The sequence below is a fragment of the Aulonocara stuartgranti genome, assembly GCF_965226115.1.
Source record: "Aulonocara stuartgranti genome assembly, chromosome: 16".
Lineage (NCBI taxonomy): Eukaryota > Metazoa > Chordata > Actinopteri > Cichliformes > Cichlidae > Aulonocara > Aulonocara stuartgranti.
The window spans coordinates 15,104,461-15,121,896 of record NC_138952.1 but is presented as its reverse complement, the minus strand read 5'-3'; the positions used below and the strand labels follow the sequence as shown (position 1 = coordinate 15,121,896).

Genomic DNA, 17,436 nt, shown 5'->3' with positions numbered 1-17,436 from the left:
TTTTTATTCTGTTTTTGCTTCTCTCATCCAGGGAGAGCAGTTGGAATGGCCACAAGATAGGCTGACGGTTGGATTACCAAACTCTCAAAACAGGCAACTGTCAGATCCTCGAGGGCACCACACTTGCAATTAGCTGATTTTTTTTTTTTTTTTTTTTTTAAGGAGTTTGGAAGTACAATATTAATATTGGTGGGACCAGCGTAATTGTCATAGGCTGTATATAAAAGATGGGAGTTATCCACAGGACTGCAAACTCACATTTGAGAGCTTGAAAGAGCCTGAACAATGGTGGGCTAACGCTGCCTTGGCATCCACCTGGCAAAGCAGCTGTACACCAAAGTTTTAAAGGGTAAGTTATCAAAAACATAATAGTAATAATAAAATCACCCTTGTACTGTTGATACATGTAGATCAGATACCATTAATAGCTTTTTAAACAAGTTGTAAACGTACTTTAAGCTGTAAAGCTGCAGTGACTTACTTTCTACAGCAAGCTTGAGGTGCCCACGGGAGGAACTGCACTTAAGTGTGTACTATAAGTGTATACTGCAAAGGTGCACAGTAGATATTTCTATTATGAATGTTCCAAAAAAGTGCCACAAACCTGTTTAAGATATTGATTCTGATTCGCTGCGATGGTGTGGTGAAGCTGTGTTGGTATCCACCTGTCAGTCATAGCAATCATGACCCCTAATCCCTAATGCATCATTTTAAGGCTTAATGTCATTTTAACATGTTAACAGGCAGCTGCAAAGGAGAATAATCCTTGAGCAGTTTTTTTTTTTTTTAAATAAAGGGAAACATTGGCTTCCTTAGAGACCAAAACTGTTTTTGTAGCAGGCTGTAAACATGTTTTTAAAGTTGGGCTTTGTAACATGGGAAGCGACTGGCTTTTTGGGGTCAGCCTCCATTGGAGAAACTGAGGTTTTGGCATGTTGCATTGGCTCTATTTTTTAAGCCTGGAAGGCTGCCACTGTGCGTAAAGGGGCTCAGAGTACACATTCAAAGACACATTCATATGACATATTCGTTCCTTCTGCATTAACTGACATTAATTGCACTCAGGGAAGCACAGAGTGCTCATGTTCTCATGTGTTCATTAGGGAGCTCAGCAGCCTTGTTGTGGATTATTTATTAATAATGTATGGGTTGCAGATTGGCCAGATTGTGGCGTTGTAGTTAGTAATTTCCACAGATTACACTGTAAATAGTTTAAAATCTCTGCACATTTAATAAATAAGTGAGACCTCAGTGAGCAGAGGTAATTTCCATATCCCTTTGGCAGACAGGAGGTGGTGTTTCATTGGACCGACAGCAGTTAAATGGATGTGCGACGCACTTTCTCTCTGGCTCCCATTCACATGTCTTTATCAGAGGTCTGCAGCGCTAATCCTCTTAAAGTTCAGTCAACAGAGGCGGAGCAAACTGCGTTTCTCGATCGTTTACAGACGGAGACGTTTGTGGCGGGGGTGCATGGCCGACGGACTTTACCGCAATGTTTATTTGCTCTGTTTTCTGTAGAGTAGCTGTGTAAGCGGTGCGTCAGAGAGGGAGCAGATGCGGCTCTTACCATGACTCGTCCCGGGAAGCAGTGCTTTCAAGCGGCGTTGATTTTCCTGACTGTCGCCCAGCTGACTGCAGGTACACAGTCTCAGGGTGCAACATGATAATAAGCTGTGCCATTTGTTTTTTTTAAGGTTTTTAATGAGTTCTTAGACCGCCTACACTAACCCAATTAGTATAGTTGGCTTTTCAAAATCACACAAAACTTTATAGCAATAAAAAAAAAGAAGAAGAAGAATTTGTCTTTAAAGATATGATCAAAAGTGGAGCATTTCTTTTTCTTATTTTGCTGCTGTTAAAAAGGTCTGAAAGTAAAGTTACCGCCCACAAACAGCATGTGTGCGGTGGGGAAGTATGGGTGTTAAAAGACTGTAATTTCAAGCTGTCAGTAAGTAGGTTTGGCTAAAATATGTGGTCAGCTTTAGTACACATGCTGTGATATATCATTTCAAAGACCTTAAAGCATTTGCCTTGTAGCCTGTTTGTATCTAGGATTAAAACGTTTTGCTTAATATGAAATAGAAATATTAATTATTTGTTTTCTGTGATTGAATTCATACTACACCCCTGAAAGGATAGTTCATCATTCAAAAATAACCTGGAGCTACTCTCATAACTTGATAACTGAGGTAATAATTCAAGTGTCTCTAAAGGGATTTGCAACTTTTTCTTGTCATATGTTTTGCTTTTGAACTACTTGTTGCCCAAAACTACATATTTGCTGAAAACTGGGCTGCAGAAAATCCTAAATTGAAGGCATTACAATTTTCTTTTATTCTACAGACCAAACAGTTCATTATGGAAATAGATGTCAGGTTAACTGATGAAAACAATCCATAGTTTCCACCCACATTCATGCTGCATCTTGAAGTGCTGTAACATTGCATTTGATATTGATGAAATACATTAAGAATTGGAGAATCTGCAGCCACTTAACTCCAGAGCTGGAAAACAGAACAGATGCTACTTCATAAACACAGCCTGGCTTGTTTGGCTGCTGGTGGGCTCAGGTACACAGAAAGACATAAACTCCAACTTAGAAAAACTGTGTTAGACTGCAGTGCATGTTTTACTACATTTCCAGTGGGGCAAGTAGATGGTGGGTTGAACTGGATGAAAACTATTGTTTGGCAAACTTTGTATGTCAGATCTTTGTCTAACGCATTTTGTTGAAAATAATTAAAAAGCACAAGTTTTTTCATCTGACATTCTCTGACTTAAGGTAAAAGGTTACAGGTGACTTAAGGTAAGTTGTACTAGTTGCACTCTCTTAGTCACTCTGGGTCACCTTTAGCTATGTAATAGCTTAATTTCTAATGCAATGATTAAGTGAAACTTTTAAAAACAACCAGTTATTGCTTAATTGCGCTAAATGCCTCTTATTGCTTAATGCCTCCAAATTATTCTACAAGCCTCAGTGCTATTCTTCTAGACACTGGAATTCAATCCGAATAATTGAGCTACTTTAAAGGTTAACAAGGCTCATTAAATGCAGATTTAAGTAAAGCCAGAAAAATAACAAAGTAAAAATGTCTCTCTTTCTACATTCTTTGCAGTGAACGTATTCCTTATTTGAGTAATAAATGGGTGATTTTCTAGTGTGGCAGATATTCCCTGTTTCCTGTAATTGTAAACACTTTCTCTGTTATATTAGTGCAGATATTAGTTCAAAGGGACTCATCGAGTTTGGTCCACAGTTATAACAAGACTTCACAACACTGCAAATAACAGTATTATACTCCCCAACACAGAGAGAGAATTAATTTGTAACTGACTCTGGTGATGCCTGAGGAAATGAGTAATTATTCTTTCAGGATTGAGGGGTGCTGCAGGGCTATCCAAACCTGTTAGTTTATGGAGAATGATTTATAAATGTGAACAGCATGTGCAAAGTTTGCGCAATATTTCATTTAAAAGAGTACTCATTACTGTCACTGCTCAGATTCAGCTTCCCCTTCTAGGGTTTGTCACAAAACAAGCTCTAAAAGCTGCAAACAGTCATTTCAAAACGGATTCAAAGCAAAGATCCACTTCCAAACTGAATGGATGTGGAATCAACTTTGATTCATTGTTGGTTTTCTTTTCACAGCTTTTTAAATGTGCACGCAGAGGCTATGGGGTAATATGAAGTTCCTGAAACAGAGAGAATTAAATATAGATTTGAAATGTAGTTATATATCATCATAAGATGGGGATTTAGAAAGAGGGCAAATGGTTAGACAAGTTTCCTGTTAAACTATTGTTAGATTACGTGAGGTTTCACAGTCCCATTTATTGTAAGAAGTTTAGATTTTTGTTTCTGCTAATTTGATAAATTAAGCCAATAAAAATGTTTTTACTTAGAAGTTTTTGCGCCTTTTATAAACTCTCAACAAGATTTTGAACATGTATATTTTGGAAAAATAGTTTTGCCATTTAAGATGCACGATCCCCAAATCAAGTCTTCGGTCTCCATCAGTGTTATACAAGTGATTAAATACACACACCAGTGCTCAGACGTTCATCAGCTTTAAGAAAGGAAACTCTCGCCGCACCTCAGTGTATTTTAACTTAATTGTCCTTGAACAGGTTGTTACCAAGCAACCCCAGCTATGCTATAAAAAGGCAAAAAGTAATCTCATAGTCTTCACCTGAACTTTTTTTGTGCTGATTTTGTCAGCAGGTCTCTCATCAAGACGAGCTTTACAAAAACCTTTAAAAGAGAAGATTGGTCATATTTCTAACTGTCAATCAGTCCCATTTAAAGACCAAAAGGATGAAGAGTTATTGCTGCTCAGTTGTCCACTGGAGATTATGTTATGTCAGTATAATGAAGATCAAATTTATGTCTTCGTTCCTTCACAGTTTATCCGTTTAGAGTGTTTTGTTGTGAGTTTGGGGCTGGCTGGAGAGATGTCTGCCTGCTCTTAAATTCAGTAAATCAGGTGACACGTGGTCTCTAAGTGCTTTATTTTTCTTTGCTGCTAAAAAAAAAGAGAAATGTCTCTTTTGGGGTAAAAAAAAAATGTCCATGAGCACTTTCATGCGGGAGATATTTCCTTTCTTCCGAACTACACCTGCAATCCCTGTCACTCTGCAGAAGGATTCATGTACTCGTGATGAGAGCATTATGGGATGTAAACATTAATGATGTCTTCTCTCAGCAGAGCTATAATTAGCTAGCTGCGCGCTTGTTTTAGTGGTTGTAGACTGTGGGAAGAAAATAGTTGTTACATGACACTGGTCAAAGCAAGATTTGTGGTTGTATTTCTTTTTCTTGTTCTGGAAAAAGAGACATCAGTTCTCTGTTTGTTTTTGGCACCTTAGTCACCACAAGGTGAGTGGCATTTTGTTCCATTATAGTCAGAGAGAAGCCAGACATTACAGCCAGCATGTCCAAAACTGGGCAGCTCGCATCAAAACCACCTAAATGAACAGCACAGCAGGCTGGAGGAAAAATATACTCTAATTGAATTTTTCAAAAACTTCTCCTTTGAGACCGTACACCGCTGTTTACTGTGGGCTGAAATTTTTTTCACTTTAATGGTTAGGCTACAAGATGTTGAAAATAAAGATTATGTTTATAAAGATATTATTTTGTTATGTAATGATATTTGTTTAAATCCCCTTTTCATACTTTGGCTCTTCCAGATTTTAGGTACCATATAACCTCTGTGTGACATGCATATTGTAAGTCAGATTTACTTATAAGGCATTCATAGTTCATGGGAACTGAGCCAAGTGAGCAATGTGGTTCCAGATTTAGTACAAAATGCAGAGTCAATAAAAAATTGATCAGCTTTCCAGGAGATTCGCGAGGGAGCAGAAAAAAACAAGAGTCTGGAATAAACAGGGATTGATTTCTGATATCACTACGTATCAATGAATTTATGATTTATACGATTTTTTAAAAAAGCACACAACAAAAAAAAAAACATAAAAATACAGCTGATTAATCTCATTTCTTAACATTTTGCTTCCAGTGAGCCAGACTTTATTGTATTTTTAGAAAACTGGTCTCCAGGTTTGGACATTGGATGCTTTTTCACTTGTTTTCCATCCAGTCCTGTATCCAAACATTTTCAGAATTTGTTTTTGTTTGTTTTTTACATTGATCTATGTTTAAGTATAAAAAGGCGACTAAGTGAAGGAACTAGTGTTTATCCAGGCCATTATAACAGGCAACTTTGAATCTTTAGGCCTTTTGTTTCTAAGAGCATGTCAAAAAGAAATTATTCCCATTTATTTAGTTGAACGTACAAAAACAGCATAAAGTATTTTTTGCACCAACAAGGTGAATTCCAAAGAGTTATCAGCAGAAGACTTGGCACAGCATGGTATTCAGAGGGCCCTTAGAAATTCTGTAAAAACTGGATAAGTGGAGGACAAATGAAGAAATGTCAGGGATAAAAATATCTACAGTAGATGGACAGTATCTGAAATTCATATCCTAAAGAAATAGGAAAAAAAATCCAGCTAAGACCTGACGCAGAACCTGCGAGATGCATCTGGTCCTTCAGTTGATCCGTCTGCTGTCCACTGCAGAGTCATCAGAAAAGGTCTCAGTGGCTGTAAAGAAGCCATTCTGACAACAGGTCTTATGGCGTGGTGGATCCAAATTAAGGCAGTGAAGAATGACTTAAGATTATTACAGAGTACAGTAAGTAAAATAATTACTGCATACATACAGCAGTCATGACTGGAAACTGATTTAAGGTATTGTCACTTAGCTGTTGATAATTATATTTCAGGATCAGCCATCAGTGTCTATAAAAAAATGTATGAATGGGTGATACTTGTTACAAAATATTACAATTTACAAGATAAGGCTGTGGAGACCTTTAGCTTGAAAACTGAAGGCGCCATAAAAAACATTGCACACAATTAAATAATTAGCAATTTTTAAAGCTATTTGTTTTTCTTCCTTGTGAGCAGGCAGTGCACTCTTGCTTATCAGACACTGCTTATGGAACAAAGCATGACAACAGCTCCAAGTAGAACACAAGATTATGTGGGTGTTAAACTAAGAGGCATTAATCTGGTTCCTCCACCTCCATCCATTAAGAGCATAGATGTCATTGTGTAACAGGAGCATCCTGCTACTAAAGAGTTAAAAACCACTGTTCACGCGAGTCAGTATATTGTCCTCCCCCCAGCCCCCCTCAGTCACTCACAGATAAATGAAGTACAGTGAATGCTGTCAGCTGTAAAGTGTCTGAAGACAAAAATCACCAAATCTCAATGTCTTTCAGGTTTGAAGTGTGTGTGCCAGCTGTGTGCCAACAACACCTGTGAGACAGCAGCAGACGGCGCTTGCTGGAACTCTGTGATGCTGATCGATGGGAAGGAGGAGGCAGTGAAGTCCTGCCTGTCCCCCTCTGAGATGAAAGGCCAGGTCTTCTGCTACAGCTCCAGAAATGTCTCCAAAAGGAACTGTTGCTTCACTGACTTCTGCAACAACGAGACCCTGCACCTATACCCAGGTACAGCCCACACGATGCTAATAACCTGAGGCCGCTGTGTCTATTTGCTTCTACTATTTTTTGGTTGTGTTTTGAAGCAGAAATAATACAGAGTTATATATAAACAGTGCACAGTGTGGTAATGCAGCAGTATGTGGCGAGACCACCTGGCCAGCTGGGGCCTCTCTGTGTGCAGTTTGCATGTGCGCTTGTGCGGGTTTACTCCAGATACTCTGGCTTCCTCCCAGTCTCCAAAGATATGTATGTTAGTTAGCCTGTCGTTCTAAATTAGCAGTGGGTATGACTGTAAATGCTTGTCTGTATGTTTGGGTTAGACCTGCAATGGGCTACTTGTCCAGAGTGTACTCTGCCCTACATAAGCTGTGATAGCAGATACAAAAATGAATAGATTTATATATAAACAGTTTGCGGATATTGTAAAAATGAAATACAGGAAAAATGCATTCAGCCCCTCAGACAGTCTTTTAATGTTCCACTGCTTCAGTAGCATACACTCAGCGGCAACACCAACTCAATCTGTGTGGGATTTCCCACTCATTCTGGTCCCGGCTAGACGAGGTGGATGCTGATCCTCCTAGATCCTGTGACATAACAAATCTGGCAGAGGCTATGGGACGTCAGTTAGTGATCCTCCCCCTCCCTCGCCTGATTTATAAATAAATACTTTGTCAGGCATGTAGTCCCAAAAGCCTCTCATGGGTCTGCCGGGTGGAAGTTGGGCTTAATGCAGAGAAGGATTACTCACACCTTTGTATATGCAGCTGGCTAAAAAAATTACTGAAATGGTTTATTTATTAAAAATACTGCAGATTATCAGTTGATTTCCTAATGGATTCATTTACTGATTGTTTCCAATTTGCAAGCAGAAAGGTATAGATGGTCAGTGAAAAACAAAACAAATATATGATCATATTCATATGTTTGGTGCTGAAGTGTCTGATGCTGCAGATTTTTAATGAGAGTGGTTGGGGCAGTGCCCCGAGGCCATGATGGTGCTGACTGTGAATGAGGACAGCGCAATCAATCTGTTCCACTGCTTTGCTACATATCAGCTCATCCGTTTAGCTGTGGATTTTTTTTTTATACATAAAGAATTCATGACCTCGCTTTGACATCCATGCATTTCTATACTCAGACATTTAAGTGCTAGGCAGTGTTTAGTGGTTTATGTAGCTGTACAATTTGATTTACTTTAGAGTTTTTCAACACACGGGAAGGGATACTTTAAGTGTTCCTTTGTACCTAATTTCCAAACTCCTCTTAGCTGTAGTAAACAGTTTAAAAGCAGATATAAGCTTTGAGATGACCCCAATCACCTAAGAGGGAAGAAAAGAGTGTGTAGAAGGTCTTATAAGCCAGAGGAGAGAGTAAGGTCTTGTTTTGCACCATATCTGCTGAGCACCAGTTGGACACATGGCAGGATCTGTATTTAGGTAAAAGGCTAAAGATGTCTTAAGAAACTGTGGTTTAGTTCACAATGTGTTGCTTTGCACATTGGGCCATCTGCAGATGTTGCACATTTTAGGATCACTTGGTGAGGACATTTCATCCTTTGGGGACTTGGGTTTTTTTCAAACCTTTATTTTTTTTTATTACAGTACCCACATGTGCACATATATGTTGAAAGAGTTAGTTGTAGCTCCTGCAATCTTGAAGTTGGCCAAATAATCGTTACAGAATTCTCCCTCTTTATTTCCCCAGACCAAACAAAATTAGCACTAGGTCATGGTAGTAATGCAGCACTGACAGCACATTATTTTGCCAGCATGTCTCTAAATCTCATATTATCACAGCGCCCACCCGCTCACCTGTTTTTGTTTGTGTCCAGGTTTTCCTCTGGCCACCCACAGACAGAATGAAGGTCAGGGACAGAAACGTCAAGTTATTTTGTTTTGCCAAGCCCAGATCTTTATTTGCGAGGTCTGACGGTGCACCTGTTGCTGATTAGTTCACTGCACGTATTTTTTGAGGAGTGAAAGCTTGCTGGCACCAAAAGATTCAATATCTTTATTCCTTTTTGATTAATGACACTTACAGGCAGTGATGAAAATTTTCAGACACGCTGGAAAAACAAGAAAACATTGCATCTGCCAAACGTTCAATTTCCACCTCTCTAAAGTTTAGGGCTGCAGAATAAGTGGTGTTTTAATTTTGCTGAGCTTTTCTAAAAGTCTGAAAAAGCTGACTCATCTATGCTAGCTGGAGTTTTATGTAACACCTGATGTGTTGAGTTGTGCTAATTGCCCCCTATGCTGTTGCTTGCCATGTTATCTAGTAACCACCAGGGTGTGCAGCAGACACAGCAGGGACCTTAGACCCATTAAACACAGTTTCAAATCTTACCCCATTCTACATTCTACTGATTATTGAACCAAAAAAAGTACTAGGAATGTTAGAAAAGGACTACACGCTAATAATATTGGCTATGTTGTTGTTCAGAGAGGCCTTCAGAAGAACCCGGCTGGAGCAGACTGCAGCTCATCGTGGTGATCCTGGTGCCCTCCTGCTTGCTGTGTGTAGGGATCCTGCTAGGCGTCTTTGTTGTGCAGGGCCACCGTTGTGCCTACAGGCGATCCCACAAGCAGGAGCCGGAGGAGCCTCTGGATGATCAGTTGCTAATGTCACCTGACAGAAGTCTCAAAGATCTGATATATGACATGAGCACTTCTGGTTCAGGATCAGGTGAGAGAACTGCTTGAACTTGTCACATGGTTACTGACACGATGGCCCGGATTGTGACCATTGTGGTACAAGTATAATCCAGTAATTGCACACATTTTGTTGATCCCTCCAGCTATGATCTGCTGAGACAAAACCACTGCTCTTCTCTTCCCGTCTGCATCTTGCAGGGCTGCCACTGCTGGTCCAGCGAACCATAGCTCGAACCATCGTCCTGCAGGAGACCATCGGAAAAGGTCGATATGGCGAGGTGTGGCGCGGCAAGTGGAGGGGCGAGGACGTGGCAGTTAAGATCTTCTCTTCCAGGGACGAGCGCTCGTGGTTCCGTGAAGCTGAGATCTATCAGACTGTCATGCTCAGGCACGAAAACATCCTGGGCTTTATTGCTGCTGATAACAAAGGTCTTACAACTAGGCACTAAATACAAATGTATTCACAAATTAAGCTATGAAATAAATTCGCCAACATATAACGTTGTCATTCGCTGCCTTTTTGCAGATAACGGCTCATGGACTCAGCTCTGGTTGGTGTCAGAGTACCATGAGCACGGCTCCCTGTATGATTACCTGAACAGGCACACGGTCTCAGTGGAAGGCATGATTATTCTTGCTCTGTCCATAGCCAGTGGGCTGGCACATCTCCACATGGAAATCATTGGCACACAGGGTATGAATGTACTTAGTAAATAAAGAACTTGAATTCTAGGACAGTGAAGTCACATCAGAAAAGCTCAAAGGGTGCTCTATTTCCTTTAATATATATATATCCTTTAATCTTATTAAAAGGAGCAAATGTATTTTGGCCATGTGCTTCCTATATCTCAATGCGATATCTTTATATATTAAAACCTGAAGAAAAAATTTCCATTGACTGACCATTAATTTGCTAATCAACTCAGTGCTACAGTGTAACCACAAGGCAAACCCTGCTGTGATATGATAAGGTGACATTTTATGACATTAAGGCTGGAAAATGATCCTCAATTTTATCCATCTCTAAAAGACCCAAAATATTTGCTGTAATATAAAGAACATTTTTGGGGCTTCCAGAATAACCTTAATTGTTACTTTCTTGCTTCTAGGGAAGCCAGCCATTGCTCACAGAGACCTAAAATCTAAAAATGTCTTAGTGAAGAAGAACGGGACGGCGGTGATTGCAGATTTGGGTTTGGCCGTGAAACTCGACTCCAGCACAAACACCATAGACATACCATCCAACCACAGAGTGGGAACTAAGAGGTTGGATTTATGTCACAATACAAAAAACACACACAAAACAGAAATGTGAAATTAAACTGAAGTGCCTTTAAACCGAAATCACTTCCATGTTCTTTAAATATTATTGGTGATTTTGAGTTGTTCTCTCATGTCGGTGTGTTTTAAAGTAATACTATTAATTGGCCCTTAAACATTAAGAGGAAGCCAGCATCTTTGGTTTTGGTTTCAGCAAGAAAAGCAGAACCCACAGTAACAAATAAGGCCCTCCAGGTGTCATGCTGGAATAACTGGCCTTGTTTATTTAGAGAGTAATATTAGCCGTGTATGTACACATTGCACAAGGGGTTTCTGGCACAGCTTCACCTATTTCCAAGATGCATGGAGGAAAGGACAAAGTTTAAAGAGGTCAAAAGTGCAGGAACACATGTGTAGAACAGCTTTCCCCCCCGATTGATGCATAAATAATACTCTTTATAGAGGAGACATCATCATGTAGTGTCTGTGCACACAGTTCACACAGCCCGTTTGAGAAAAATGCTGAGTAAAAGTCATGAAATCTCAATTTATTTGGTGTGAGAGAACAAACAGCAGTGATGCAACTGTAAACAGTACAAAAACAAATGTATTTATTTAGCAGCAGTCCATTCTCAAGCATTTAGGCTTTGGCGACTCCTAGTGGTTGTGGACTTGTTTTTGGTCAGTCTATAAGGCTTGAGTAAGTGCTGTGTTTTCTTTTAAAGATGATATATTATTTGTCCTTTTAAAAAGTGATAACCATTCCTACAAGAGCAGCACTTGAATCTTTGCTGTCTTCAGCAATGAAGACGGATGCATGTCCTGCAGCTTATATGTTCTGCTGGTTTTGACGAGGGTGATGTGACCTGTGGTTTCACATTTTTAGAATTTGGGTGAGAAAGTTTTGAACCCAACCCACACAAACAAATTCGTTAAAGTATATACTGCAAGAGGTACTGGGCTTTTTATTTCATTAGACAGTAATCATTCTGTCCTCTGCAGGTACATGGCTCCAGAAATCCTGGATGAGACAATCAATATAAACACCTTTGAGTCGTTTAAGCGGGCGGATATCTATTCATTAGGCCTGGTGTTCTGGGAACTGGCCAGAAGATGCTCCGATAGGGGTATTTCAAACTACGCACACACACATACACTCTACCACAAGTTTCATGCAAATTTCCAAAACAATACTTTTATTTTGGGAGCGACTGTGAGAGACTTGCTTTGCATAATACACAGTTGAAAAAAATCTTATACTGACTCTCAGTGCAGGCTGTCTGAAATGAGCGGCCATATTAACGTCATTAACTAAGGCCTGAACTTGTGGCTCGCAAGTATTACTTGCACATACGCTGCCATATTATAGCATTACACTGAGTATCACCACAGTATGTAATCATAGAAAAAAGGAAAAGCATGCACTGCTTCAAGAAGAGTGCATACATGAAACTGTAAAAAAACCCCAGACAATAAACAAAATGCTTTTTTGTTTTTTGCATTTTCACAGGACTTCATGAGGATTTTCAGCTGCCTTATTATGACATGGTGCCTTCAGATCCATCCATTGAGGACATGAGGAAAGTGGTTTGCGATCAGAAGCTCAGACCCAGCATTCCCAATCAGTGGCAGAGCTGTGAGGTGAGACAGAAATCTGATGTGTCGTTATGTGAGATAGCTGTCAAAGAGCCGGTGTCATGGTGACATAAAGCACGATTAGTCACAGTTTAGCACCAAACCGAGCATCAGTGAACCAACAGCCTCTAACCACATAGGAAAATTTACAGTGTCACATATGAAATAGCTGTATCAAAGCATGAGCATGTTTAAAACTAAACAAATTACATGCTAAAAACAAACTTTTGTGTGTGCTCCTGACAGTATTAAACTTTGTCAACTTCATTTATATATAGTTTGGGAAAAAGCCTTTATTTCTTACTTTTTTAGCATATTTTTTACACTTACATGTTTTAGATCATCAAAAAAAATTAATATTAGACAACAATAACCCAAGTAATAGCAATAGCTTTCTCGATTTGTGGATAACAGCTCGCACCTTGATTTTCTGGAGTCTTAATGCCTTAGAAATGGTTTTATAACTGTTTCCAGAGTGATCGATGTCACAGTGACGAGCAAATGATGTCAGGAGATCTGAAATATGCTTTAGTGTGAACCGAGAAATGCAGTAAGATAATCTAGGGGATCTTAAAGCATGTATATGACTGTGTCTAGATTTTATCTAGATAAAACTGAGCAGATCTTACTGAGTCTTGTAAGCTGCAAACCAAGCTGCACAACTGAGGTGACATGCTTATTTAAGCTGAGGTGGCTGTCAAAGATTAGTCTGTTGTCCCAACTTTATACATAAGGAGCTCATGTAACAGCTATTGAGGTTATAGGTAATAGCTATCACCCTCCATGCTTGATGCACTCTGGCCACAAACTACTACCTCAGTCTTATCCATAGGTCAATAAATTTACCATAATTTTTCCTGTGTACAACGCATCATGACATCACAAGTTTTGCCAGTTTGAGGGAGATTTCTTTATTCTACCAGGAAGGGAGGGAGTATATTATGTCATTTGTCTGTTTGCTAGCAGTCTAATGTCAACAGTTTTCAATGTATCATTTTAAAATTTTGTGTGATATTAGATACCAATAACAACTCGAGCTGATTTCATTTTGGGGAAAATCGGGTCAAGGTCAAGGCACCAAATTTCAAACTCAGTAAGAGCTTTTTATTACCCACAATTTTTATGGCTCGTCTTCAAACTTTCAAACAATATGCTAGGCCTTGGAGGACACGAGTACCATGATTGGCTAAGCATTTGACCTCGGTAGGCTGATGTCAGCATGATGTAATAAAAAAACATCAAAGTTGTAGTATAGCCCTTGCCTTTCAGGGGGAGTTGCACTTTAGTGGACACTGTTCACTATCGTCACAGATATCATCAGACAACTCGGTGATTCAAATATATACATATTACAGCCATATGAAAGTGGAAATTCTCTTAAAGCTTTTTAAAATGTACAGAAAACTTGATATTTAAGAAGTCAGGACGGCACTGGAGGGATGACACACATAGCAGTGGTTATCTTCAAGGCCTCGGGTAATGGGCTAAAAGTGATTGACAGAACAGGGTGAGGTCTGAGACTTCTTTGTCTCAGATCTCATTTCTTGTTAAACCACTTCCCGACAGAAGAGAATTGGGCGTTATTCTGACACACCACTGTATTCAATTTTAGCTACCAAAAACTATTACTACCACTGCAAAGGCTGCAAAGATATTTCTACAGAGTCAATCAAAGAGGTTGGATTGCATGTTTAGTTACCGGTGAAACTGTTCAGATCAGATGTTTGATATTTGTTATTCCAGTACACACTGGAGCCTGACCTGTGATTTTCCGGGTTTTGTAACTTATAACGTCATCTCATCTCGTTGCTACACCAGGCTCTGCGTGTGATGGGCAAGCTGATGAGGGAGTGCTGGTACGCCAACTCTGCTGCGCGACTGACTGCTCTGCGGGTCAAGAAAACCTTGTCTCAGCTATCCGTTATCAAGGACATCAAAGAATAGTTAGATTTGTTGCTCTGCAGATCGGCACTGGTGCTGGCGCTGGTGTAAAATAACTGACCTCTCTTACTGCCCGAGACGGCCCCCACACCGTCGGAGAGCTTCATCGTGTCGTCGTTGGTGCCAAAGTATTGTAGGAGTCATTTTTTAAAGCTTTGCACTTAGACACCTTGTGAAGCAACATTTTAACCAAACAGCTAAACTCTTGGTAGGAAGAGCCATTATAAATAAGTCGTGTTTGATGTATAAATAGATTATTTTGCTACCTCAGTATCATAAGTGCCCAAAGCTTGAAGTTGCACATTGATATTTGTGCCATATCTTGTAGCCAATACAGTATTGCTGGGTAGTTAATGTGCTAAATGACAATCTTGTAGGATACTGGATTTAAACGAAACAAAACAGCTGGTTTGACTGTTTTTTAATGACAGACACACATACAGATTTTCCCTGTTAATCAGAAGTGCTTCTGCTTGACCGGCACTCATGTACACAAAGCACTAAGCTTACAAGTAAAAGATCATCTTTAGCTCAATGCATCCAAGGTTTGCTAATGAAAAATTAACTCACAGGAATTGGATAATTAAGGGTGTTATAAGCAGAAGAAATGTAATGGAGTGATGAACTTTTCATCCACTGGTGCCAATGGTCACTACATGAAAAGGGTATTTCAGCATATAGAGTGCAACTTGAACTAATGAAAGTTTATCCCGACAAAGAAATATTTCTGACATTGTTTGATTAACCATAAAAATCACTACAAATACATATTTTTAATATAAAGATAAGAAAATCTATGAATGTCTATTCTATTCTTTTTCTAAAAAAAGCTTTCTGCTGCTGAACAAAAACGAGCAATTATCCGATAAATGTAAAATAAAACATCTAAACAAAAGCCTATATATAATTCAAATCCATTGTTTTTATATAAACCTGACTTATTTTTGCATTAGGTGAAAAAGAAATTGGCAAAAAAAGCTGCCGAAGGTGCAAACGTAGCGCAACATGCTGCTGATTACTTTTACATACCACATAAGGGGAGCACAGTTTGAATATGGGTTCACATTAGCATCACTAGCACCACTGACTAACATGGCCTACAGAGCCTCGACATAAACAGGCTTAGAGGAAGTGCAGAAATCTGAATCTGCACACGATTTGTGCACACATGTGTAGGTGTGCTTGCATGTGTGTTTGAAATCATGCAAAGTGACTCCTTATTTAAAGCTGTGGATTGAAATAATCTGAACAATCGGTGTAGTGATTGTGAAACTGTGAAACATAACAAATATACACTGAGGCTTTTCATTCACATCCTGTCCATATGTTCATGTTTTTAGTTTCAGAGACAAGTGACATACTTCAATATCTGTGCTTGGTATCAGTGTTCGCCTATTTTGCAGTATGAAAGCACTTATTGTCAGAATGACTGAATAATATGTAGTATCAGCAGTGTTGCCTCTGAAAATAAGCTATGTACAGTAGCCTGTTGCTCTCTTGGCAAAATGTGCAAGTCTTCAGTTTTTATTTCTGTAAAACTATAAGGTACTTTTTTCTATAATTACTGAAAATTAGAATGTTATTATTATTTATATGTTCTGTATTGTGTCTTATCTGCTTCTCTATGAAGACACAAAAAGGGACAGAAAGCAGATAGCAAAGCATATCACCGTGTGCAATTTCTGGTTTCTGATCTCACATATAATATAGAATTTTAAACAAAGTAAGACCTACTTTTGATTTTAAGCCCGCCATCATTTAAATATACATGTTTGATGTATCGAAAACTGTTTTGTGTTACTTCCTCATACTGCATTGTGTCGTCTCTTTTTGCACTATTTATTATCCATATAAAATGTGATGTCAGTGGGTAAATAAACTTTTTCACTGACTGAGCATCATTCATGACTTTGACAGAAAGATGGGATGTTTTGCTCTCCCTACATTTCAAGGGTAATTTTGTAAGAAATGACTGTGCAGAACTGTGCAAGTTACAGGGGCAGAATTTCCCGGAGCCGTTTATCTGAAGCTGATCTTTTTTTCTTTATCATCTTCCCATTCGCACTTTCAACTGGCGTGACTCATCTGCGTTTCTGTTCTGCTGCTCTTTCTGCATACGCTGTTAATGTCCGTTAGACAGAGGAAATAAAGCGCTGACACTGAAGCCATCAGCGCTACATGGATGAGTCAACCCCCTTTTTCTGTGTTGCATTAACAGATTTTTACAGTGAAGGCTGTCATGTAAGAGGAGGTCACGTTGTGTCACTTCGGGGCATCAAAACACGCACATAAGAATTTAAAAGTTAGGTTTTAAAAGTATTTTTAGCTGCTTTTAATTTTTCATCAGCACCATCAGCGGAACAGACACGTTTATTCAACCTTTTGCTATAAAGTCACACCACCAGGCTACAAGCTCAAAACAAACCCAGCCTTGCTAAATTAACACAAAGACAGCTGTAATGTAAGCATTACAGCAAGCAAGGGACAAACGAGCGATCACCACAATCACACTCATTCATCATTCATCAATCATTTCCTGTGGAACAGGTTCTAGATACATCATACACATAACGCACAGTGTGACTGCAAATTTTCAACAAATGCGTGTCAACAATGTGTCAGTCATCTCTAAAAACATGAACTACTAACCCACCAGAGCTTTATCTTTCCGGCCTTGCGCTCAGCAAAGTCATTGACTACATTACTCAGAAACAAGAACGGGTCATCTCTTTCCCCTTATGGTTGAAGGTGATAGAGATAAAATAGAGAAGTCAAAAGGCACGTTATGGACGAGAGCCAGAGTTTAATAATTACTAATGGTTAAATACAGTAGTGGTGTAAAAACACAGAGTGAGAAGAGATGCTTGAACAACAACAACAAAAAAATGTTCAGTGCATCATGGAAAGACTTCAGCGGCCTGTTG

The 17,436-nt window shown here is 39.2% G+C and overlaps 1 protein-coding gene across 2 annotated transcripts; it reads left to right on the top strand.

The window, feature by feature from the left end:
- The first annotated feature begins 1,353 nt into the window (after positions 1-1,353).
- acvr1c (activin A receptor type 1C) lies at positions 1,354-16,403 on the top strand. 2 transcript variants are annotated; one of them, XM_082508260.1, is made up of 9 exons: positions 1,354-1,641; positions 6,795-7,025; positions 9,465-9,707; positions 9,875-10,105; positions 10,203-10,370; positions 10,786-10,942; positions 11,939-12,063; positions 12,447-12,577; positions 14,390-16,403. In XM_082508260.1, exons 1-9 carry the CDS (start codon positions 1,572-1,574, stop codon positions 14,513-14,515), a joined length of 1,482 nt encoding a protein of 493 aa, XP_082364386.1. In that variant the 5' UTR covers positions 1,354-1,571; the 3' UTR covers positions 14,516-16,403. The 2 variants fall into 2 exon arrangements, with proteins under 2 accessions (XP_082364386.1, XP_082364387.1); XM_082508261.1 differs by lacking the exons at positions 10,786-10,942; positions 11,939-12,063.
- The last annotated feature ends 1,033 nt before the right edge of the window (positions 16,404-17,436 follow it).